The following is a 25,008-nucleotide window of genomic DNA, read 5'->3' as shown; positions in this document are numbered from 1 at the left end:
TTTTAAACATACTGTATGAGTTACTCTCCGAAAATTATAAGCATATCTCTGGCATCAGAACAATATTAAGAAATACATGTTGGTATTTTCTGATAAATCAGTTTGCATCATTGCACTTGCAGGTGAACAGCAGTGTCAGTCTCTCAAACGGACTGTTCGATTAGTCGGGAGGAAAAATCTCTAGACTATTGCGCCTTCACAATTCTTTTAGTCAAGTCTTATTGCCATCATGCCGCTGTTTCTCGGTGTCTGTACGTGACTTCCATATACAGTAAGCAGGGATCCCTGGTAGTGGCAGTCTGGGGTTCTTAGGAGCTTTGTACAAGATGCTTTCTAATCCGCTGTCTCCCCGGAGAGATTAGCTCTGTCACCAGGGCCGGGAATTAAACCACGACTGGTGCTGGAGATACCGACACAGACACAGAGCTCAGGCCAGACTGGGAGGCTGTGGGAGGGGGGGCAGGCTGGGGGAACAGGTGTAGTGAAGTAGTGGTAAATAAATAAGCAGGTGAACCATGACATGCAGTCTGTCATCACCAAATAAAAACAGCTATATTTTCGGAATAGTGTGACTTGATGTTTTGTTTTCTCGAAAATAGAATATTAATGTGGCTTAAATCAGTCTGAACTTCTTGCTATAATGTATGCTGTGACTTTATATCATAAAAATTTCAGCCTTGAAAAGTTGACTGAGTGTAGTTGCATTTACCCTCTTCTAGATCACCGACTGGTCTAAAACAGTGCCATAAACAGCTAATAAGATAAGATGAACTTTATTGATCCTCGAGGGGAAATTGGGTCATTACAGCAGGAAAGATGTAAGTTGGATTAAAGAAGATTGGAAGATTAAAACAGTAATAAAAGATTAAAATTAAAGTTAAATTAAATTAAAGAGAGTCTTGATGATGTTAAAATGTTTCTCCACAATGTTTGAAATACAATTTGCCTGAGGATGGCTATACATATTCTGACTCATTTGCAATTTGCAATAATGGTGTTTCGTTTGATAGACTTATCTATTTGAGACCAGTCTGTATTTGTTTTAATTCAGAATCAGATTCACTTCAGTACAATAAATGTACAGGGATTTGTCTTGGTGACGCTGGTACAGGAACATGTTGACAACTCACAAAATGACTAATGTCATACAGTGCAGGTCAGCATATACTATAGACTATATATTACATGCAGTAGGTTGCAGTCGTACAGTGCTGGAGAGTCCTGCAGTGAAATGGAACAAAATACCACAAGATAGTAGGCAGTAGGATGGGAATGCATAGAATAAGTTCTGAGCCTTGTGGAGCATGGATACGTAATTACATGACTCTACTCTGAATAGAGGCGTTGTAGTTGAGGCGGTCTAAGGAAAAGATAAGCGGAGGTGCAGTTTGCCAGGTAAAGTTTGTCTTCCAGCTAAAGTTCGTTTTCCAGGTAAAGTTTGTCTTCCAGGTAAGGTTTTTCTTCGCTTCCGGCCATTTTGGCAGGAAACCAGCTATTGTTTGGGACTTCTAAAAATCCTTTTGACAGGTAAAATTTGGGGTTCAACCAACGTGTTAAGTTTCCTGGGAGGGGAGCCAGCAAGAGAGAAAGTTAGTGCTGTAATTAGGTCAAACACAAACACACATATACACACGGACACACACACACACACATTGAGACATCGAGGGAATATCACTTAGGTGTCTCTCTGACAGGCTGTTTTGTTCAAGCTTCCTTTCATACCAGTGATGAGCAATCATCTCACTGATCGCTGTTCAAGAAACCGCCATTTACTCACCAGCCTATCTGCATTCGACTCATTAGATTATTCCCTTTAACAGAGGTTGAGCTTTGGATCAGACACAGTAACTTCAGACAAGACTGCAGAGGCAACAGGAGGGCAGGCAGAAAGGCTTGAAACTCTTCCGTGTTATCAGAAATTCAACGTTTTCTCAAGAACACATTGATGAAAGACTTATTACAGCAATTATAATATAATAGAGGCGTTAGTGCAGAACATCTTTTGAATAACGGAAAAGAAAGCTGTCTTCAGACTACCAGAAGTGTATTACATTTCATGTGTAACTGTTATTCCAGGCAGTGAAACAAGAAAGAATAAATGAGCTTTAGATTCACACAGGTGAAGATGTTATCAGTCTGTCTTGTTCGCATTACGACGTTATTAATTCTCATTAGTTCTGAACTATTTTACAGTCTGCTCTCAGTGGAGATCCAACTATGTGAAAGTAATAATTCACAACATTTTCTTATTAATAAATGTTTATTTTGCTACTCTCTATCGCTGACTGATACAACACAATAGTGAGTCAACCTCTATCCAGTTCCTGAAAGCCTCCTCTAAACACAGAGTGTTGGGTAGGTTTTTCCTGGGAAAAATCCTCTGATACACAGGAAATGATGCGTTTTAGGTTTCCAGCAGCAACGGCGGTTTGTTTGGAATAAACAGAAGAAGAACTGGGTAGGTAGCATGAGCAGCGATAGCCACCGTGTCTGAACACACAAAGAAAAGAGCTGTAGCCACCTGCAGAAACTCAAACTCCATCAACAGAAAATCCAAGGAAAAAGAAGAAGTCACAGTACTGAAAGTTTGATTGACAGGCGATCTGTGGGAAGTGCAGTGCAGAAACACCACAGCAATGAGCGCTTAGCACCAAAGATGTCATTAAAATAAAAAAAACAACAATATTGCAGATGACGTTTTCGATTTCATGACACAGTTTACCAAAAACACCAAATTGCTGTTTTTTCGCCCTGTTTTTCCCTCTTGCCCTGCGTCTCTGTGTGTATCTGTCACTGCCCTCTGTCTGGTTACAGTCGTGTTTTGGTGCCGTTTCTAAGTGGGCGCTCCCTCCTTGTCGCAGAGCCAGGGACTGAGTCAAGGTCCGTCCCTGCTCCGGGCAAAACGGGTTCACCCTCACACTTTCCATCTGTCTGGCCATGAATGATTCAAACTGGCCCACCGGTCTATTTTGGTTGGCGCCAGACCTTCTACTGTGAAGAGTTCTCTTTTTGTAAAAAACACAGAGTGAGAGAGGTTGGCACATTGTTTCCTAAAAACAGCAATAATTGAAACACTGATGAATAATATGCATTCTTCACTGACATCGATCTTCACCGGCATGTGTTGGGGTGAATTTATCAGTTGGTGGTTGAACCTGGATAATCACAAGCAGTTTGTGGTTGTCATGCTTGACATATTATAAAATCAGAGTACATAGAAATTTGATTGCGACATTGAGATTGGAGATATCAGCAGGTTATATTTCCTAGAAAGGGGCCCGGCCTGTAGCTTAAATGATCATGAGAACCTTTAAATAACACTGCCAGGGCAGCAATCTGTTCCTGGAAAAAAGGTTCACACTTGAAAGCTCTGCACTCTGCATTAATAGAGTGGGATTGCTTTCCCTTCTCTCTCTCTCTCTCTCTCTCTCTTTCTCTCCACACTCTCTCTCTTTATCTCCACCCTCTCTCCCTTCCTCTCTCTCAAGTGCTTGTGTATCTTGCCCCTGTCTTGTGAAACTATAGCCCCTGCTGCAAGAAAGCGGACAGATTTGCTGAAAATGAATGATTTTATTATGTCAGTAAGGCTCTAAGCTGGCGTGCAGAAGGCCCCATTTGATCCAGGCTTTGCGTGCGGTGCCCAGTATTAGCCACAGGACAGATTTCCCCATCGGACAGGCAGATGCTTCCCCAGAGTGTTGTGGAAACGCTGTGTGTCGCTGAATCTGAGCCGGGTTAAGAAGTCTGTCACACTGAGCTCTGAATGGGATCTAATGCACCCGGGCGCATTATACAACCAAAGCCACGCCGAAACGTCCCATTCATCTGAAGGCATTCTGAAGTTTTTTACGAATTGAAACAGCAGCGTTATTGTCAGAACTGACAATACAAATGACAACAAATACATTTACCATCCAGCTTCATTCCCTGGGATACACCCCCCTCCCACACACACACACACACACACACACACACACACACACACACACACACCACACACACCCCGCAGGAACACTGGCATCGTAACCAGATGTTAGCCTTTGATACGGGCTATTACGATGGCTACATGTGCATGAATCGGGCCGTAATTATGTCACGTGATCTGCAATCTGCATTAGAGTAAATACTTCCTTATTAGACTTAGCTTTGACCTGATGGTGGAAACGTTATGTAAGACTTCCACATAGATTAATGTCCCTCTTTGCCTTTCATAGTCTCCCATCATGCAGCGCCTGCTTCGCATCAGGGGAGTTATTGCACCTTAACTCCTCTACATTGGGTGTTACGCGGTACCATCATTATCACTGTCATCATCAGTCATTGCGCATGTCTGTATAAGCACTGGCATCATGATGTATGGGAATACCAATAAGCGTCTTAAAACTGCATAGATCTTCACTATTGAATTCACAATGCCCTTTTTATTGCACTCATCAGTGTGCTGTAATGTAGGGCTGTGTAATTTCCCCTCTCCCTCAAACAGCGATGCCGCCGAACGCCAGCTGAATGTTTCAAGATTGGATAAGTGTTGTTTGTGTTGTTTTGCATACATTTTTCACATCCTTCTTCTTTTATGTTCTTTCACAGACTGCACTGAGGAGACGAGGAAGCAGGGAAACATTCAAGGACAAGAAGTCCATGAGTCAGGTAAGAGATTTTTGTTAAATTACCCTTTTTTTGTGTTTCCCTCTCTTCTGCATTCAGTATGGTAAGTTATGTTATAGACTTAAATGGTTCACTAAGAGGTTTTCATTGCATCTAACCTCCCTTTTCTCCTCTTCCTCTCCCCTCTTACCCTCCTTTCTCTTCTCTAGGAGGACAGTGCAGACCTCAGGTGCCAGCTCCAGTTTGCCAAGGAAGAGTCCACCCTGATGAGGAAGAAGATGGCAAAGCTGGGCCGGGAGAAGGACGAACTGGAGCAGGAGCTGCAGAAGTACAAGTCAGTTTACGGGGACGTGGACAGTCCCCTGCCGCTTGCCGAGTGCTCTGGCGGGGGTCCACACAGCACGCGGGAGGCCGAGCTGCGGTTACGCCTCAAACTGGTGGAGGAGGAGGCTAACATCCTGGGCAGGAAGATTGTGGAGCTGGAAGTGGAGAACCGCAGCCTGCGGGCGGAAAACGAAGACATCCGCTGTCAGTATGAGAGAGACTGTTTCGGCCGCGAACCCTTCTCCAGCATGCCCTCGTCGCCGTACGGCGGCGACGCGCTGGAGTCGGCCAGCGAGCTGCGCCGCCACCTCCAGTTTGTTGAGGAGGAGGCTGAGCTGCTGCGCCGCTCCATCTCAGAGATCGAGGACCACAACAAGCAGCTGACCTCCGAGCTCAACCGCTTCAAGTTCGGCCCCAGCAGCAGCTCCGGGCCAGCGGGGGAGGAGGGCAGCGAGGCCGGGGTGTTTAAGCACGGCAACGGGGGGAACGGTAATGGCTCCAGCAGCGGGATGATGATGGAGGAGCTGAAAGCAGCCAGGATGCAGATCAACGAGCTGAGTGGCAAGGTGATGAAGCTGCAGTACGAGAACCGCGTCCTCATGTCCAACGTCCAGCGCTGCGACCTGGCTGCCCATCTGGGCCTGCGCACCGGCAGCCCGCGGGACAGCGATGCAGAGAGCGACGCGGGCCGCCGAGAAGCCTCCGAGGAAGAGGAGGCAGGGCGACTCCTCCTCCTCCACCCCAAGAGGGAGGGGCCCGTTGGGGGCGAGAGCGACTCGGAAGACCTGTTTGAGAAAACGGCGACCACCTCAGGGTTCGGAAGCATCAAACCTTCAGACGGCAGCGAGCTCAGCGCCACCGAACTGGCCAATCGCAGGCGAGAAGACCGGGAGTCGTTCTCCAATGTGAAACGCGAGGCAGAAAGGCTGGGGAAGACGGTGGACCGGCTTATCACGGACACCGACAGTCTGATCTTTGAGGGCAGGCTGCTGGTCACCACAGGAGAAAGTCTGGAGGGAGGGGCAGAGTCTGGATCCAAACCGGACACCCAAGTCCTGGATACCATCAACACTCGTATGAAGGCCTTCCGCACCGAGCTGCACATCTTCATGGAGAAGGTGGACCACCTGGGGGAGGGGCTGAGGGACAGGACGGACGATCTGTCACCCATGCCCAACCTCACCGAGTCCAGCAGCTTCCTGTCCACGGTCACCTCCATGTCCCGCGACTCGCCCATTGGCACCTTGGGAAGGGACCTGGTGACGGACTTCCAGGTAAGTCCCATAGATAGACTTTGTGTGACCTTTTCTACAGGTCCCATACTGTTTGTAGGCTGACACCACCTGCTACATCTAGACATTACCTTTCTCTGGCTGCTTCGTTCTTTTGCAAAAAAAAAAGAAGAAAAAAATCAATAAGGGAGAAGGCCTGCCAGCCAGTATGGCAGTTAGCCATGATGGGAAAAAAAAAGTCAATACTCTAGGCTTTTCTCATGACCGTTGCAAAAAGAGGTTCTTTTAAAAGCATGCATTGTAATATTGATTAGCATTCAGCCTCAAAAGCGCCCCACCTGGTTGTGATACCATGTCACAGAAAGAAAAGGGCAGTAGAGAAAGGCTGAAGTCATGAAAATATCACGCCAGATGCCTTCATGACTTTAAAACAGCAGTAGGCAAAAATGTGTTAGTCTGCAGTGTCATGTAAAGCAGTGGGCAGAATCCAGATATATAACCATTAGAAAAACCCACGGGTGTATTTCTAAGTGTTGTAATTCATTTAGGTTTGATTTAAATGCCTCCAAGTGAGCAGTCATTAGTAGACCATTTTAAGGCCACTAAATGAGATCCTAAGTCAGCAGCGCGTGAAAAAAATCAGCTGTAATTAAAGACAGTGGCAGTGCTGTACATCTTCAGCAGAGGAAGCCGCATCCAGAACACATACTATCCACAGCCATGCCTTCCCCATCAGCGGAAATCTCATTAAGCTCAAAATCCCCAGGCGAGCACGGATTGATAAAATATGGTGAGAGACTCTATAGGCCACCACAGGGTGACACAGCAGCCCCCTGCCCCACCAGGAGCCACCCAGCTCAACCACACTGGCACCACCACCGACTCCCCCCCCCCCCCACCCCAACCGACCCACCACCACCATTGCTTCCTGCTGCTCCTGCATTCACATCTGCATCTCCATGCACACCCTCATAGCCAGCAGCCCCGCCTGCCTCCTTCTCCCTGCACTCACTGTCTGCAGCTGCCCTGCTTCAAGTCAGCCAGGGCCAAGGGAGGGTGCTTGGGAGGGTGCTTGGAAGGGTGCTTGGAAGGGTGCTTGGAAGGGTGCTTGGGAGGAATGGAGTACAAAGGGGGGGTTAAGGCAGCTTCTTCCATTTGGCTTGATTTAAAGCTTTTCTTGCCATAGTGGATTGCATGCTGAAGTATAGTAAATATATTTCTCCATATAGCCCCGCTGCACCGCGCTATCATTTGTATGACTCATTATGACACATAACAAATGGTGTAGCTATTATGTTTGCCCAACATATCACCACGCACACACACACACATACGTGGGATGGGTTACTCCATGGTGTTGCCAAGGAGACGAACCATAAAAATGTGTGCACTGTCTAAAATAACCTCTGTTCAATAACATAGCGCCTAAACCAGAGTTACATGGCTCTGCGTGAGTTGCCTGTGGAAGAACCTTGCTGGCTGGCATCCTGCTTTCTGTCCTTGTTATATTCGACTTGCCGCTTCGTATAAGTCAACATGTCAACATACTGCGTGCTCTTCCACAACAAGTTCATTATCTCCTTGCTGCATGATTGGGCAGACAAACATCTTGGATGTCTTTTTTAATGAGTCAGACTGTTGGATAGAAAAAAAATAAACAGCTCTTCAAACATTTCTCACAACCTGCTGTGCTTTGTAGATATAGTAGATTGAAGCTGCCTCCATATTCATTCTATCCAATGACTTGTTTGTGCTTTACTCCTCTGCCTGTAGGACTCCCTGGTTAGTCTGGGTGGAGCTGGGTGGATGGGGCTTACTCTAGGCTAACCGCTGTACTAACAGCTGACGCTCTCTCATGCAATAAGGCCTTGGTCTATCAAGAATTGATGAAGATTAACAAAGTTGTAGAATCCTGCAGTTTTAAGATATGCAAGATGAATTTAATAGATTCCGGAGCAGAAATTGGGTCATTGCAGCATCAAAGAGTAGGGTATAGACACAAATGCAATACATTAATAAGATGATTGAAGATGATAATACAGAGTTCCTACTGGCTAGGAAGGATCCTCACTATGTTACAGAAAAATGTGAGTACTGCTGCAAAAGGAGGCGACTAGCATGGCGCCATCTTGAAGCTTTAGATCGACGCCTCAAATGCCTCCAGTGTATTTTAAATGCTGTAATGTTTGAAAACGATGTTCTGCATAGTATTTATACGGGTTAGCTTACTGCTTCTACGACATGCACGGCTGTGCACGGGCATGTGTTCAAAAGTTTTAGCGTGCTAGCTGTCGCTCTGCAGTTTGCCGTGGTTATCTCTCAGCTGTTGGTTTGGACTCATGTATCCCTCATTGCATGCGCTTCATAACAAGTGTTTTGCATTCTTTTTTCCCCCCGACCCTCTCTTTGTTCCTCTTTGTGTTCCCGCCAGATGTTTCAGCCCATGATTTTGTTCATCCTCATTCTCGTTCTCTTCTCATCTCTCTCATACGCCGTCGTCTTTAAGTTGGTCTTTCTCTTTGCGCTTTTCTTCGTACTCTAGTCCGTTTGTTCTTCTCCACGCTGTGTAGTCTCTTAGTTGATTTCCCCCCCCCTCTGCTTATATTCTTTACCCATTTTTTGGTTTTTGTTTGTTTTTTTCCCGCCCGCTTTCTTTCCTCGTTCCCCCCTTTCCCTTTGTTGTCTTCTGTCTGTTTGTCCACACTCCACCTCACGCACCCCCCCCCCTCCAACACTTCACCATCATCACCACCACCATCCATGCCCCTTCTACCCCTCACCTGCCACCCTTGTGACTCTCACCTCCCGCCCCTGCCCTCCCCACCCCTCCCATAACCCCCTAACTCCTTTCACCAACCCTCTACACACCCCCTGCCCCACCCTACCCCACCCCACGTCACTCACAGTCCGGTCAGAGGGATGAGCTGGAGTGGCGTCTAGGACAGGAGCGAGGCGTGGAGCCCCAGAGCCAGAGCCAGGGTGGGGGCCCGGCCCAGAGCAGGGGAGCCGCGGGACTCACTAGGTACCACAGGCCCCTGGCTTTAAGAGCAGAGGTCAGTGCCTCCTCCCTCCTCCATCTCCCTTCCACCTGTGGGACTGAGTTGACACTGGCTCCACCACCGGCCCCATACAGGGGCCTTCTAACTTTGGCCATTTTCGACCTGGACCCTATTTTCCAATCATTTTCTATCATGCCAATCGATTCTCACCAAAATCTGGTGAGATGCTTCACTATAGAGCTGCTCACATCTTGCCTGGGTGCGTGGCTTACAGATACAGTCCTATAGGGCTAATGGACGCTCCAAAAATCAACCCCAAAACTACCCAAAGCATGTCTTTTTCAACACATTGATTACTCGCTCTGTAATGAGACATGTCACTAAAAAGACGTATGTCATGCCTTTCTCGTACAGTTTTGATGCTACTTTGGTCATTGCTGAAGCTCTTTCTGGTTTACTCGTTGCCCGCCGGCTGTGGCTGCCCGTCTACATGTGCCGCTATGTAAAATAGTGCAAAATAAATAGTGAAAGTTGTCATGTCATAGATAAACTGAAAATTAAATATATACATCTTAATACAGAGTGTCAATATGTTGAAAAATACATGCTTTGGATGCTTCTGGGATTGATTTTTGGAGTGTCTATTTGCCCTGTAGGACTGTATTGGAGAGAGGCGCACGAAGGCAAGCAAAACAAGGAGCTCTATAGTGAAGTGCCTGTGCTTTCTGCCACAAGATTTTTGTTAGAATTGATCGGAAATAATGATGGAAAATAATGGGAAAATAAGGTGCAGTTCGAAAATGGCTGTAGTTACGCTTTATAGTTAATTTTCTTGCATATATAAAATACTTAAACATAGAAACAGGAGGAAAAAATGCATTATTATTACTGATTTATTTCCTGAAGTATAATGAGTTTATTTACATGCATATATATGCATTTGAAAATAACTCGCAAATTATGCAGGTTAGAGGAAAACAAACCTCAAGGGCCTTATAAAAACATCTCACCTCCAAAATATATAAGGTGTTTTTATGAGTATACTGCACTGTAGATTTGGCCTGTTTGGATTTGGACCAAATTTAAATAAAATGTTATAATGAGAAGGCCACTCAGTCCGGCATGTCTAGTGACACTCCAGCCACAGTCACTTTTTGATGCTGAACAAGATTTCACTTCATTCACTCGTTCTACTTCCTTGTTTCTCACACTAAATATCCACTCCCACGGCCACTGATGTTTATTTTAAGTCCTTTTGATTTCTTATTGTTTTCTAATTCTTTTTCTAACCATTTGCCACTGGACATTTTGTGATGTTTTACTCCTTCGAAACGATAAGCAGAAAGTAGACTTCGTAAGTACTTCAAACTCCAGTGGGGTTAGTCTGTTTGTATCCTAATTCTGAAAATGGAGCAGTAAATGCTCAAAGCAAAAATCCGAGCCATTTCTAGCACTGTAATGTAAATCTATTGATCTTATGTTAATTTCTAGAGCCAGCTTAGCCTGCGGTCTAAAAAAAAAAAATAGTCTGCTGGTTGGACGTACAGTGTGTTGCCCTCTAAAACAGCGCGAGACAGCAGCCACGCGCAGCTATATTGACATGACTCGTTCTGCTTATGTATGCACACAGCGTATCCAGCCTGAGTCTGCACACAGTGTTCTCGGCTCTACTGTCATGACTTTACTCAGCAAATCAAAGCGCATGTACGAGTGCATTTTTACACAGAAGTGTCTCACAAACACTGAGGAAATTAAAGACAGCGAGCAAAAAGTCTAGAGTGATAACAAAGCTGCAGCACACATCAGATAATACTGTATCTCTGTCAAATCCATCAATGACTCTGCTGTTTAGTAAACAGGCAGGACGCTGTGATTCATGATCGCTGCCTCATGCTCGTCTTCATAGAGAAATCGCCCGCTGTTATATAATACAGAATACTGGCAGAGGTGATGTGGCACATAACTGTTACAGTTACAGTTATGGCACATTTGGATGGATTTTTTTATTTTATTTTTTTGTCCCTGTGCTTTCTGCCGCAATGTAATCTGTGAGGTGAAATGAATGAATGGGAAAGCAGCTTGGATATGGCAGGATTAGCACTGTACTGTAGGCCTATGTGATTTGCATTTGACATTGGGGCAGACAGAGAGGCGATCCTGGGTCGGTACACACTGAGCAGCTCCACTTACTGTTGGAGAGTACAGTAAGGGCTGCACAGGAAAAAAAAAAAACACAAATGAAATGGCATTATTGACCGCTGCAATTTCCAAATTGCGAGAGCCTACTTTTTTTTTTTTTTAGAGGGAAAGATGGTCGAGAGATGTAATCTGTTGGAGACTGTCATTACATTCAAACCATAAGCATTAGCATCTCATTTCCCTGTGAGCATTTTTTTGACCTGCAGAAGAAGAAATGAAATAGGAAAAAAACTCTATCTACTTGTATCCAATTCATATCACAATTGCAGTATTCAGCAAAAAATAAATTTGATATAAAAAGTTAATTTCCAAAACGCCATATGTCAATTTTGGGAACTCATACCTTGCTGAAGGTTTAATAAAACACAAATGATTACATCCAGTAAAATGTCACTATTTTGTAAATAGCAGGCTCAAGATTACTAATAACTTCAGTAATATTCAATGGTGAGGTTTATTTTCATGCCATTTTGTAAGAGTAGGTGGGACTGTTTTCAAATAGTGGCTACTTTTTTGAAACTAAACTCTTTATATGATGTTTTGTCAGTGTCAGTGTCGGTAAAGTACATTCACTGTTCCAATGTACAATATATACGATGACAGTATCATTTTTCTCTCCACAGCTCTGCATTCACTGTTCTGTGAAGCCTAAACTAACTATTGGTAATTCAGAAAAGGCAGCGTGTGAATCATGGATTATAGTGTGTGTGGTTTGATCAAAAAGCTTTGATGTTGGAGGGTGTAGAAATAATTAGTGCAGTACTAAATCATAATCATTCCCTGAGTCTTTGCAGAATGAGTTGTAATGGATTTCTTCTTGTGAGGAGGCCAGATCTCATCTGTGATGTAGGTTTTCAGTCTCGCTCTGTGAATTTTGTTTTGCACTGGAATTTGAAGAGGGCCAATAAAAGCGAACAAACATAATCTGCCAGCTCATACAGAAATTTCATATGATTTACTTTCAATTATATACTTAAAACACGACGACAGCCACATATCAATATGATGATTTACATAATCCAAAGAGCTGTGGAAGTAACTGTGTGCTGTGGTGTTGTGGGTTCAGCTCCGGGACTCGACTGCTTCTGACATCCAGTTTCGTCTGGATCATGAGCGAAGGCTGAGAGCGGCACCGGAGGACCGGGAGGCGCTCGGTTCTCTACCCCAGGTACAGTACACAGTCAGTTACAGCAAGGTCAGACATGTCTTCAGATCATGAGCACGTCTTTTGTACGCTTTCATTAACATAGAATTAGACAGCAGACATAGCAAAATACACAGAAATGAATTAGAAGTAGATCCAAAATCAGTTTAAGTGCCAGGTGCATTTACATGTACTAGGAGAGCGGTGCTGAGTTGGTGTACAACATAAATACATCAAAGAGAAGACACACAAACAAACACAATGCACAAAGTAAGAAACAAGATATTCTAAACAGTATACACACAATCCAATCCAATATGCAATATGTACTATACATGCTTAAAGTATCCATAATTGAATTTTGAGCAGACTGAGATGTTGACTGAGATTTACTTGGTACTGCCTGCAGTCTGCTACATGCAATATCCCCACAACCCCTCCTTGTGCCTGTAAGCCGACTTGACATGATATATGGAGTTTCACTTCAAGATATCCAACAAGATGAAAAACATGACAAAATGATTCCTGGCATGAAAGTAAAACTCAATTTATTCTGCCCTACAAATCCAAAGAGCAGTAATAGCTTGAGCAGTGAAGCTGAGAAAAATGACTTCAAAGTTGATCTCTTACCAACAACATATTGTTGATATACAGAGGTAGCCTGTATTTATTTTAATAGTATGTAGGGGAATAGTTTTTGTTAAAATGAAAGCTAAACCCTGGTCATGATCTTTATTCTTTAAATTACACAAAAAGTCTTATTGACATTATTAGTTATCCTTTGCTTACATAATAGTAGCATTTTTCATGATATAATCAGTTGTATTTTTTGAAATATTGAGCAATGAACATCAGGTAACATTCCTCTTACAGTGGGAGCCAAAAAACATCAAATCCAATACGACTACTCAAAAAAAAAAAAAAAAAGAGAGCAGCATATCCAAAATTGCAGAAGAAATTTACTGGGGCACACATCACAAAATACAATGAAACAGGGTTAGGGTATACCATTTTAAAATGAAACTTTTTATACAGAATGTTTATCCACTTTCTCCCCAACAGGAAGAGGAGCGCTTGCGTTTGGAGGCCCGGCGGGGCAGTCTGGAGCTGCAGGGGCTTCAGAGCCACGAGGCTCCCTGGATCCAGGAGAGAGCCATGCTGCAGCAGGAGGTCCGGCTCTTCAGGCACAACACCATCATCTTCTACATGAAGCTCAGGTGGATCCTCATGCACTGGAGGCTCGGCCGCAGGGCCGACGCCGGGGACGAGACGCCTCACCCGGAGGTGAGTCAGACACTTGAACCGTTGAATCCATCTTTTTTTGGAGATTAGGACACAGAAGACACATTTTAGGTATTTCATCACTGGATCGCACATTCTCTCTCCCTATCTTTCTCATCAGTCTTTTTTAAGGTATTTATTTATTGGATAGCATGGTGGAGAGTGAAACATATAAGGTGTTTATTAAATCCAAGAACGCCATGTCGATACTTATGTTCTTGTGGACAACGTTCTTCCCAAGTTGTCTTGGAGAGAACAAACTTCTCAAAAACATGAGCACAGAGAAGCATCCTTACATTTTGAGATGGGTTGTGTGCTTGACATGGCACGATCAGTTAAGACACACAGATCTTCAGTTTCCCAGCTGTTTCAACCATCTCTGTACTATATAGTGCTGTTCGATGTGACGTGTTCTTGCAATGAATCTTGGGGCTTCCAATTCGTTCTCGTTAGCCAAGTCGCCATCCGATGCATCCTTGGTTGGCAAGTAAATCATACAAACACATCATGAAGGACACAAGAACACACAACAATGCATTTTGAGAAAGACCCTTAAAATGGGTGACATAATAAAGGTCATGTTCCTTAAAACCCTCAATGTCGTGAATACATGGTATACTCCATGGCCTAGTGAGCCACCCAGGCACGTCACGTTGAGGTTTGAGTCTATCTTCAGGAATAAGATGGTAGCAAATGGCAGCAGACAAGTGACTCATCTTGCAGCACTTCTAATCCTTCAGTACTTTGAGGGGAAGGAGAGGCTACCTAATCATGTGCATACTTCCCACAAAGAAGTATGCAGCACTGCAGGATTGGGTTAATTGGGATAGACTGGCAACCTGTCCAGGGTGTTTCCCTGCCTTCTGCCCAGTGTATGCTGGGATAGACTCCAGTCCCCGTGACCCTGAACAGGAATAAGCGAGTAAAAAAAATGAATACGTAAATTAATTAAAATATGCCATTCAATGTCTGTATCTGTTCCAGCTTGAGAAGTTGGAGGGCATCCCAGAGTTGGGGGTGATAATGGAGCAGGCAGAGGGGGAGCAGGAGAGAGAAGACCGGCTCTGTACACCACAAACCCCGGGGGAAGTCCCAGACCCTGGTCCTGTCATGCCGCTGCCATCGCCTGAAAGACTGCAGCATCAGAGACAGGTACGCCGCCATTTACACTTCCTCCATTCGGCTTTGACTGAATCATCATCATCCAGTAGGAAAGACCTGCAGCTCCAACAGAGGTCTTTGGACAGCCGAAGTCTACTTTTTCGAATTTAGTTTAGCCTTATTTTTAGATTGACAGACACATTTTTTTATATTTATCGTGGGGCTTGAATGAGTTTCATTGATCTACATTGTTCTACCTTTTAAGCAACAAGGGAACCTTCAATTCAAGTAAAAATATCAAAGTCACCAAAATTGAATTTAAAATATTTTTTACGCAACAGCACTATTATGATAGCTACCTTACATTTGCTGTTAGTAAATCAGGTGTGGTGAATATGTTTGAACATCTAGCTATGACTCTTAATGTTTTCTCATTAATTTTCCAATTAAAGCAGTTTTCAAATGTTTTTTACTCTCATTGAGGGGAACTAGTTTTTGGCAGCCATTCATTACCGCTGTTTGGCACGGTATGCAAATGAGAATTGCAACCTAGATATCTAGATAGAGACAGTAATTATTATGAGTGCACCAGTTTTATACATATTGTTCACACAAAACCATGCAATCTCAGTGAAATGTGACGGGGACAATAGGATCTGTGTTTTCTGACGGCTGCACTGTACAGTGTTAATTGTCTGGACTGCTGAATGTTTCAGAGGAGGAAATTCACTGTGTGGTTTGTTCTACTTTGAGCAGCTCTATCTGATCCACTTTGCCTCTCTGGTTTGTGAGCATAAAGAAAGCATATAAGCATTCTGGGGTTAATGCATTATTAAGCAGCCCTAAGTGCTGCAATTTGTCTTGTGTTCTGATTTTGCCACAACTTGATAAAAATGGTTTGTACAGTGATCTGACGTCTTTCCTTTACTCCCATAGCAATTTTCCATGACCATTTTAACAAGCGTGCCCAGTAGACTATATTAAGCTTTATGCATGAGAGGGGAAATGCAAACTTGCCCTAGTATTTGCGCATCGTCTACTACAGCAGAGCAGAGCGAGCACGGATGACAATTCTTACAGCCAGAATGAGATAACAGTATGTTAAGTTAAGCAGCTCTGTGTGAGAAACACTCCCATTAGGTCCCATTGGAAGTACTCAGTTATGACTTGAATGTAGGTTAGCAGGTTGGTTGGGATGCCACCTAGTAATCAAAGGGTGGCTGGTTCATTCCCTGGTACCCACATTGTCTGATACTGTTGAAGTGCTTCTGAGCCAGGACAATTAAGCCCCATGTATATCAAACTAGTCGATGACTAGGTATTAAAAAGTAGCCATTGCAGCAGACAGGTGTGACCTTATTTCCACGTCGGCCATTTTGAATATACGTCACACTCGGGATAGGAAACTCTACTCAGAAGATTGGAATACATAGGCTATAAAACTATACTTCGACACATAACTGAGGACTTCAGATAGACCCAACAGTATCAAATTAGCAGCAATCTCAGGAACAATAACTATAGTTAGTTAGCTTATTAGTTAGCCACTACCTATCTATAGGCTAGATCCCGGTAGCTCGCTATAATGGCTCAAATATATTAGCCTACCTTAGAATGTGACCCTATATTCTTACGGATTCATGAGATCCATTCATTTCCAACACATTTTTCAGTGGGGAATCTGATGTGCAGCTTAATACACAACAGTAGGGCATCGCTAGGCTCTACTTACTGTTCCAGGTAGAGTGTGAGAAAGTTGGGCCACTGTGGGAATAAGGTCTACTGTGGTCGTATCTGCCCTTTTAAAAATAACATGCAATAAACCAGGTGCCTTTCTTACATATGCTTCACTTGAGGGTATCACCTCTTTCTTGATTATGCTTTGATTTCACTCTGCCCTCTTAGCACTTGAGCTCATATCTTGTTCCGTGTGAAGCCGGCAGAGCCAGCAGCGCTGTAATGATAGCTGTAGGTGATGTTTTACACACAGAAGCCCTTTTTTGTTTCACCGCCTCCTGCCAAGGCCTGGAGACTCTCCACAGGACCAGCAGAGGCCAACAGCTCTCCACACTGTTTCAGGAGGCAGTTCAGGAAACACAGGCTGCCGTGACTCCATGACTCTTATTGCTCATGTCGCTTGAAGCCTTTATAATCCCGATTCCATTACTTCACTGTGCCTAAATTTTCTGCACTCGTGGTGTTGTCCTATGTGGCAACCCCCATGCACCATGCCACCTAATTAGGCTAAAATAAGACAGCATTGTATTTGCCTAACAGGTTCTCTTGAGTGCACAGTGTGAAAATTCCCTTGCATCATTGCTGAAGCTTTAATTACTGCGTTACTGAGAGGATCCTGGGGGATGTTGAATTTATCGATTCAACAGTAATTTAGGATTTTTGAGTGCAACCCTCCGTCTATTCATCCATTTATTTATTTATAGATTAATTCTTTCAGAGGTACAAGTCAAAAGAGAGAAAGGAATGGAGAGAGAGGATACGAGTGAGAGGAAAGGAAAGGAAAGAACTCCATGAACTTGCTGTGTGTGTGTGTGTGTGTGTGTGTGTGTGTGTGTGTGTGTGTATGTATGTGCTTGATTAACCTGTTCCAAATGTATGTTTTTGCCGAATCCCTTCCATGCAGATTGGGGAGAACCGTCGGATGCTGCAGGCCCTGCGGACGCTGCTGGAGGAGTTTCGTGGGGAGCTGAGGGAGGAGGAGGCGCGGCGCTGCCAGCTCCAGCAGTCCTACGCCAATGACAAAGCCGCCTGGGAGGTCAAGTGGGCAGAGATGAAGTGCCAGGTCGCCCAGGTACAGATGGCTTCACAGTGTCCGTCTTAAAGGGACAGGACACAATATGGGCTAGAAATACAAAGGTGCACCCAGAGAGCAACAAGACAGCAGTAAACATGTTGCCTCCGCCACAAGTGCTGCAGTCCTGTGCTGGGCCAATCCGTAACAAATAAGTCACCTGTAATTGTAGCGCCCCCCCTGGGCCAATCAGTGTAGTTTTCAAAATGCCAGAATGCAGCAGTGAGATGCATAATTTCCCCAAATTCTGTCATAATCCAGTCAGCGGTGTCTGAGATATCGCATGTGACAGACACACAAATGGACAGAGATTGATCCATAGTCCTCCCCCAACAATGAAATCAAAAACATAACACATCCTCCAATTAGGGGAAAATGATGAATCGCTTGCTTGGCACTACATTATAGCATTATATAATATCATTGTGCAAAGTAATTAAATCAACATTTTTGCCTGATTGTTGGATGTGCTTCTAAGCATTGCTTATTAAACTGAAGACAGCTATTAAAGCGCACTCTTTCATTCTTAATTGGAGTAGAAATACTTTGAAGATCTAGGTTTGAATACACTGGCAGAAGAAGAGACATTCTGACTAGGGTTTAACTGATATGAGTATTTGAAGGCCGATACCGATATTTTTGTGCTGAAGCTTAGCCGATTCCTCTGGCAATATTCAAAAGCTTTAAATTTGACCATTATATGCTCCCAAAATTACAAATATTAAGTGTTTCCCCAGAATTTTATTCTTGTCACTATTCTGACACTAAAACTCTCCATTGAAACCCAGAATAATTAAATTCTTTTAGTGTTAGAAGCTCTTGAAGGCAGGATGACCCGCCCCACCTATTCAGTAATAGCCTTTAAATTAAAAATTAATTATGAAGCACATTATTAAATGAAAAACAAAAATGTGCAAAGCAAATAAAAATTAATTGCAGGTTTTACTGACTGTTTTCATGCAGCTGTGGTCAGGGAGGAACCTCCATCGTATCGGCGGTGGACGACATGACTGGACGATATTTAATAAAAGCCCAATATCGGCCCAATATGTCAGCTAACCAATATATCGGCCTAACCCTAATTCTAACTAGCATGTTGCTGTTGTCGTGTGAAGACCTCGTAACTCCAGTTTTGGTGATTTTCATGTTTTCAGTTCAAATTCTCCGACCTTAGGGACTTGTGAAACCCTTACAAACCCCACTGGAAAAAGACAAAAATGCATTATCATGAAGCTAAAAACAAGGCTGTTTTTCCTCTCTAATTTAATGGTACTAAGTACTAAGGTTGTAGTGAGAAGTGGTGTACTTTTAGGAAAGGAGACTTACAACAATGTGGAGAAACCAGAGAGGGATTGCGGTGAATTTGGGGATTTTGAATCTATGGTGTTTTGATGAGAGTGTTGATAGGTACAGATGACAATCATGGTAGAGACCAGACTCCTATAACAGCGTCATCTGTTGTCCGCTGTGTCGGATATAAGCTTCAGCATTTGGCCTAGGTTCTCTTCTCTTTTGAGATGCAGAGCACATTTAGGATACGGAGACTTACAACAAGATTACAATCAACTTGAGGATATTGGATCTGTTGTGTCTTGGCCACTATGTTCTGAGGTACGATTTGAAACTCACAGTGTCTGTGCAATGTCCGTTCTCAGCGCCATCTGATATACAGCAAGCTACAGCATTTGGACCAGATTAAGAGGAGTTTAGGAGGAAGATTATTTTTTCAACTCAGTTTGCCATCTCTGCTCATGCTCTTAATCTGTGCAGCGTTTATATGGTTCATATCCTTCCACAGTGCAGATGTTGCTGCAGGGCCGCTGTCGAGTCCAATTTAGTTAGTTCTCTCTGATAATGCAATGTGGAGTTCTTGCATGCTCCACTGTGCTTATTTTTTTAAAACAAGACTTAATAAAGCTAGTTTTCCTCATAGGTGATAATAATTACGCTTTTACAAACTCTTGATTTGATCCTAACCTGCATGTTCATCTTATGGATATAAATAGTCATTCATTTTTGAATGTCAGACACTCACTTGTTAAATCAGGCAACCTCGCCATGCTCTTTTTTGGTCCTGGCAGCGTGTGAAGCTTCCTAAATAACTGTCTATATTTATAATGAGCCGCATCTTCGCTCTAACATTCAGTCACCAGCTATTACTGCACGCATTTCCCACTCAAGTATGTAATTAGACAGTTTTTAAACCCACTTTAAAAGTACACTAAGCAAATATTTATAATCATGTGAATGAGAATTATGTAAACTCATGTTTTGAAGGCAGCTGTGAATGGGAGCTCCGGAGCCAGATTGGTGTTGCACACTCTGCTTTGTACCTTTATGTTGCCGGATCAAAGCCCGTCTGCAGATTACAAAGCTCTGTTCTGCCAGGAAAGGAAAAGCTTCCAGAGTGGATTCCCTCTCTCTCGCTCGGCAGCTTTGAAGATTTCCGCAGTACATCTGAACTCTCGGCTCCCCACATGAGCGCGTGGTGTGAAATACAAATTTGAGAGTGCAATTCCCCCTCAAAAGTTACTACTGTGTGTCTTCCTTGTCAACTGCAGAAATCAAGGATCACAAATTCTTACAAATACTAATTTTGTAAATGTAAATTTGCGCTCTCCGCTCAAGTTATCACTGTGTGTATTTGTAATTGCGTACAAGCATTTTCATTTGTCCTCTTGAGTTTTTTTTAATGTGTTTCTTTTGAGAAATGAAATTTGCTGAGAAATATGGATCACTCTCCTGTTCATTTGTTTGTTTGTTTGCTCGTTTATTTGCGCTCAAGTTATCACTGTGTGTATTTGTAATTGCGTACAAGCAATTACAATCGCAATTACACAGGATATCTCTGACACTGCAGACTGGATTTTGACATATTTACTGTTGCCTTGTTTTCCTCCTTCGTTTTTGGGGGTATTTTTGTTCTTTTTGCATGTGAAAATTAAGTGTAATCTTTTTCACACATGCTGGCCCAGATTATCTACATGTACACTACCAGTCAAAAGTTTGGACACATGCATTTTTCTTTATTTTAACTATTTTTTTCACATTTTAGAATAATAGTTAAGACATCAAAACTATGAAATAACACAAATGGAATTATGCAGTGACCAAAAAAGTGTTAAACAAATCAAAACTATCTTATATTTTAGATTCTTTAAAGTAGCCGCCCTTTGCCTTGATGGAAAGGCAAAGGCTTTGGAAAGAAATTCATACATAGGCATCAGCTTCACTATTTATATTTGTCTAAAAACAAATTTCAAGCATTTAAGCATAAGCCTTTAGATCAAAATGGCTTTAAGAGAATGAAAAACATCGTCCGTTCAATCAGGTGTGTCCAAACTTTTGACTGGTAGTTTTCGAAGAGCACTGCTTTTGCTTGGCCACTGATCCTACAGTATACACTTTAATAATTAATCTCACTCACTCCAACCCAACATTACCGTGTCTTTGCTGTTTTTTTACCAGCTGGAGGAGGAGGCGCGAGGCGAGGTGAGAGGCGAGGCGCAGGGAGGCGAAGGCGGAGAGGACGGAGACCCGGAGTGGGCCTTCAAGCAGGAGCGCGAGGAGCACCGGCGCCTGCTGGCCGAGAGCCACAGCGCCTCCCTGGACCTCAGCTGGAAGCTGCAGCACGGCGAGAAGAGGTGGAGCCGCGAGAGGACCGAGCTGCTGGAGCGCTTCGACAGGGAGAGGCAGGAGTGGGACGGCAGCATGAGGGAGCTCCACCACAAGATGGAGAGGGTAAGAGAGAGAGAGAGAGGAGATGGAGAGGGTAAAAGAGAGAGAGAGGAGATGGAGAGGGTAAAAAAGAGAGAGTGGAGATGGAGAGGGTAAAAGAGAGAGAGGGAGGAGATGGAGAGGGTAAGAGAGAGAGAGATGAGATGGAGATGGAGAGGGTAACAGAGAGAGAGAGAGAGAGAGGAGATGGAGAGGGTAAAAGAGAGAGAGGGAGGAGATAAAGAGGGTAAGAGAGAGAGAGATGAGATGGAGATGGAGAGGGTAACAGAGAGAGAGAGAGGAGATGGAGAGGGTAAAAGAGAGAGAGGGGAGATGGAGAGAGTAAGAGAGAGAGAGAGGAGGTGGAGAGGGTAAGGGAGGGTAAGATGGAGAGGATAAAAGAGAGGAGAAGAGGGAGATGTAAGAGAGAGAACAAGGAGAAGATGGAAAGAGAGAGAGTGAGGAGAAGAGGAGAGAGAGAGGAGAAGAGAGAGAGATGAGAAGTTAAGTAAGAGGGAGAGAAGAAGATGGAAAGTATAGAGGGAGAGAAAGAGGGGTAGGTTAAGATGGAGAGGGTAAGGGTGAAGATCGTTGAATTGATTTGAGAGAGAGAGAGAGAGAAAGGATAAGATTGATAACGTAAGGGAGGGTAAGATGAAGAGGATAAAAGAGGGGAGAGGATGGAAAGAGAGAGCGAGGAGAAGAGGAGAGAGACAGGAGAAGATGGAGAGAGCAAAAATGAAAATGTGAGAGAGAGAACAAGGAGAAGATGGAAAGAGAGTGAGGACTAGAGGAGAGAGAGAGAAGATAGAAAGGGTAAGAGAGATGAGAAGTTAGGTAAGAGGGAGAGAAGAAGATGGAAAGTATAGAGGGAGAGAAAGAGGGGTAGATTAAGAGGGTGAGGGTGAGAGAGAAAGAGTCTGAAAAAAGCATACGCACATCCATATAATTTTGCAGGTGCTGGGTAGTAAAGGTGAATACAGAAGAAGAAGATTAAGAGTGTGTGGGTATTCTCTTCTTTTCTGAGAAAGAGGAAAGGAGAAAGACGAGGAGAGAGAGTTGGAATAAGGGAGAGAGAAAAAGAGATGGGATGAGAGAGGCGAAAGGATAAAGAAGTGAGAGAGAAAGTGAAGATAAGATGGAGAGGTTGAGAGTCAAGTCAGGTTCATTTGTAAACCGCTTCGAACAGAACAGGTTCATCATAAAGTGCTTTACAGATAAAAACAAGAGCAAACAAACGCACCTCAATTATTAAGGCATGAGGCCAGAGCTTGTGAGTTGGTGTGTGTGTGTGTGTGTGTGTGTGTGTGGATATGAGAGAGAGAGCAAAAGAGAGTGAAAGAGAGAGAGAGAGAAAGTGGCCAAGATGATTATGCCCCCTGTTGTTTGGTATAGTAATTTAGACTTGCATAGGGAACATATCATGAATATATAGAGGATTAATGAATAATGGATGTCCTATATGAGTTTTAATTTAGCCGAACTGCAGTGCCTCACCTTGCTTGTGTGGGAATGCTAAGGGCAGTAAGTAGGAACATGAATTGGTTAATATGATGAGTGGGGGAATATTAATACACGAAGCACAGGGACAGGAAAGACAACAGGAACTGGCTCTGAATCCTGCTCACTTTAACCAGCTGAAAAACTGCTGATGCACCACTGGATGGAAACAGAGCAGGATGCAGGGATGCATTATTCAGGGATGCTGCAGCGTACTGTAAAGCTCTGGTCACCGGTCGAAATCCTCGGACCGGCTAGGAAACTCCAGTGAATGCATAATGTTTTGCACTTAACCCCCAGTTGCACCAATAGAGTTGCTCAGTGTCTGACAGTTGAAGGCTGTGGTTGTTTTGGAGCAGTTTGATGGTTTGAATGTGTATAACTGAAGCAAAAGCCTACCCGGAAATAATTATAACATAAACTTAAAAAGATAAACAAGTAAACATGTCGTCACCCATGAATGATTCAGGCATCCCTTGGGCCAATCATTAACAAGATGCATCATCCCTCCAAATTTCATCAAAATCAGACCGGTGGAGTAGCAAATATGGGCTTTCAAAGTTTGGAATTTTCACCTTTAATTATAGCGCTCCCATCGATCAGTGTATTTTTATTAACGCTGGATCACAGTGCAAAGATGCATCTTTGAGACAAGTTTTGTCAAAATCGGACTGGTGGTGTCTGAGATATTGCGTTTGAGTTTACAATTTTGAGCTTTAATTACAGTGCCCACATTAGACCAATTTATCTCAATTTTTAAGAATAGCTATGTGTAACAAATTTTGTGTCAATCAGACTGACGGTGTCGGAATTGGGGCCTTTCAAAGTTAGAAATTTTGACGTTTAATTGTAGCGTGTATCAGTGTAATACTTTTAAACACCAGAACACAGTGCCACAATGCATCATCCCTACACGTTTCGTCAAAATTGCACCAGTGACGTCTGAAATATCACATTCAAGTTTAAAATTTTGACCTTTAAAGCGCCCTCATCAGACCAATTTTGTGTCGTTTTTTTAGCTGCCAGAACACGGTGCAAAAATGTGTCATCCATCCAAGTTTTGTAAAAATCAGACCAGTGCTCTTCTGAGATGTAATGTTTGACGGACAGACGGATGTGCAGTAATGACTTGTCTGACTGATCACCACATATGTGTGACTCCTTCCACACAGCTTCAGAGGGAGCTGAGCAGCCGGAGAGGCGAGGGCATCGACGTCAAGGACGGCGGTTCAGGCCACAGGGGGGTGTTCTCCTCGCAGGACAGCCCCTGTATCGCCCCTCGCTCCCCCCGGTCGCCGCGCTCCCCGCGCTCCCCCTGCACCTCCACCCCCATCCTCGGCCCCGTCCCCGTCCCGGTCCCCACCGCGCGCTCCCACTCCGACTCCGAGGCCATGCTGGAGGACCAAGGGGCCGCGGCGAGGCTGAAAGGCCCGACGGAGAGCCTGTTCCTGGACGCTCTGTCTCTGGACCCCCTCGGCGGCCTGGAGGTCCCCCCGCCCTCCAGACTGGAGAGCGAGAAGAGGTTCCCCTGCATGAAGGAGGTAACACACGCATGAAGTGGGTCATTAGTCAAGTCAAGACAAGTCTACTTTATTGATATAGCGCTTTAACACACAAAACCAGTTTGTAACAAAGAGCTTTACATAATTGGGTGTCGCAAAACAACGAAAAGAGCAGGCAGGCCATGGAACACCAACAGAAAAAAATAAGATGCAAGGGAATTTCATGGTCAAAAGCATGAAATATGAGCAATAAAGCGTAAAAAAAATGTCAGACAGTCAAAGGCCAATGAATAAAATAGGGTTTAAAGGAGTAGTTCAACCCAGAATGAGAATTCACTCATTAACTATTCACAGCAGTGTCAGTCGAAAAGTTCGTAGGACCGCCGAACACACCGCAAGTTTAGCCCCCGCACTTCCATTTCAGCCTTCAAAGTACTTACTTCAAAGCATTGAAGTTAACACAGCCGTCTTTTTACAGCTCCGAAAAAGCATAAAATGTCCATCACTTTTCTCCGTGAAGCATAATTCCAAGTAATGATTACACTGTGGGCCGAAAAGTCCAATATTTTCCTCATTATCTCCTATATTGGAGTGT

At 43.9% G+C, this 25,008-nt stretch overlaps 1 protein-coding gene across 1 annotated transcript in view; it reads left to right on the top strand.

Annotated features, from left to right (window-relative positions):
- mtcl1 (microtubule crosslinking factor 1) overlaps window positions 1–25,008 on the top strand; it is a 60,448-nt gene that overhangs the window by 25,353 nt on the left and 10,087 nt on the right. The window contains exons 4-12 of the mRNA XM_071924334.2: window positions 4,588–4,647; window positions 4,815–6,203; window positions 9,068–9,214; window positions 12,426–12,527; window positions 13,566–13,787; window positions 14,769–14,936; window positions 17,527–17,694; window positions 21,163–21,435; window positions 24,084–24,452. Coding sequence (XP_071780435.2) covers window positions 4,588–4,647; window positions 4,815–6,203; window positions 9,068–9,214; window positions 12,426–12,527; window positions 13,566–13,787; window positions 14,769–14,936; window positions 17,527–17,694; window positions 21,163–21,435; window positions 24,084–24,452 — 2,898 coding nt within the window. The remainder of the gene's footprint in view (window positions 1–4,587; window positions 4,648–4,814; window positions 6,204–9,067; window positions 9,215–12,425; window positions 12,528–13,565; window positions 13,788–14,768; window positions 14,937–17,526; window positions 17,695–21,162; window positions 21,436–24,083; window positions 24,453–25,008) is intronic.

The sequence above is a fragment of the Centroberyx gerrardi genome, chromosome 13 (genome assembly GCF_048128805.1).
Source record: "Centroberyx gerrardi isolate f3 chromosome 13, fCenGer3.hap1.cur.20231027, whole genome shotgun sequence".
Lineage (NCBI taxonomy): Eukaryota > Metazoa > Chordata > Actinopteri > Beryciformes > Berycidae > Centroberyx > Centroberyx gerrardi.
Note: the sequence above shows the minus strand (reverse complement) of the source record. Positions and strands in the feature narration are given on the sequence as shown.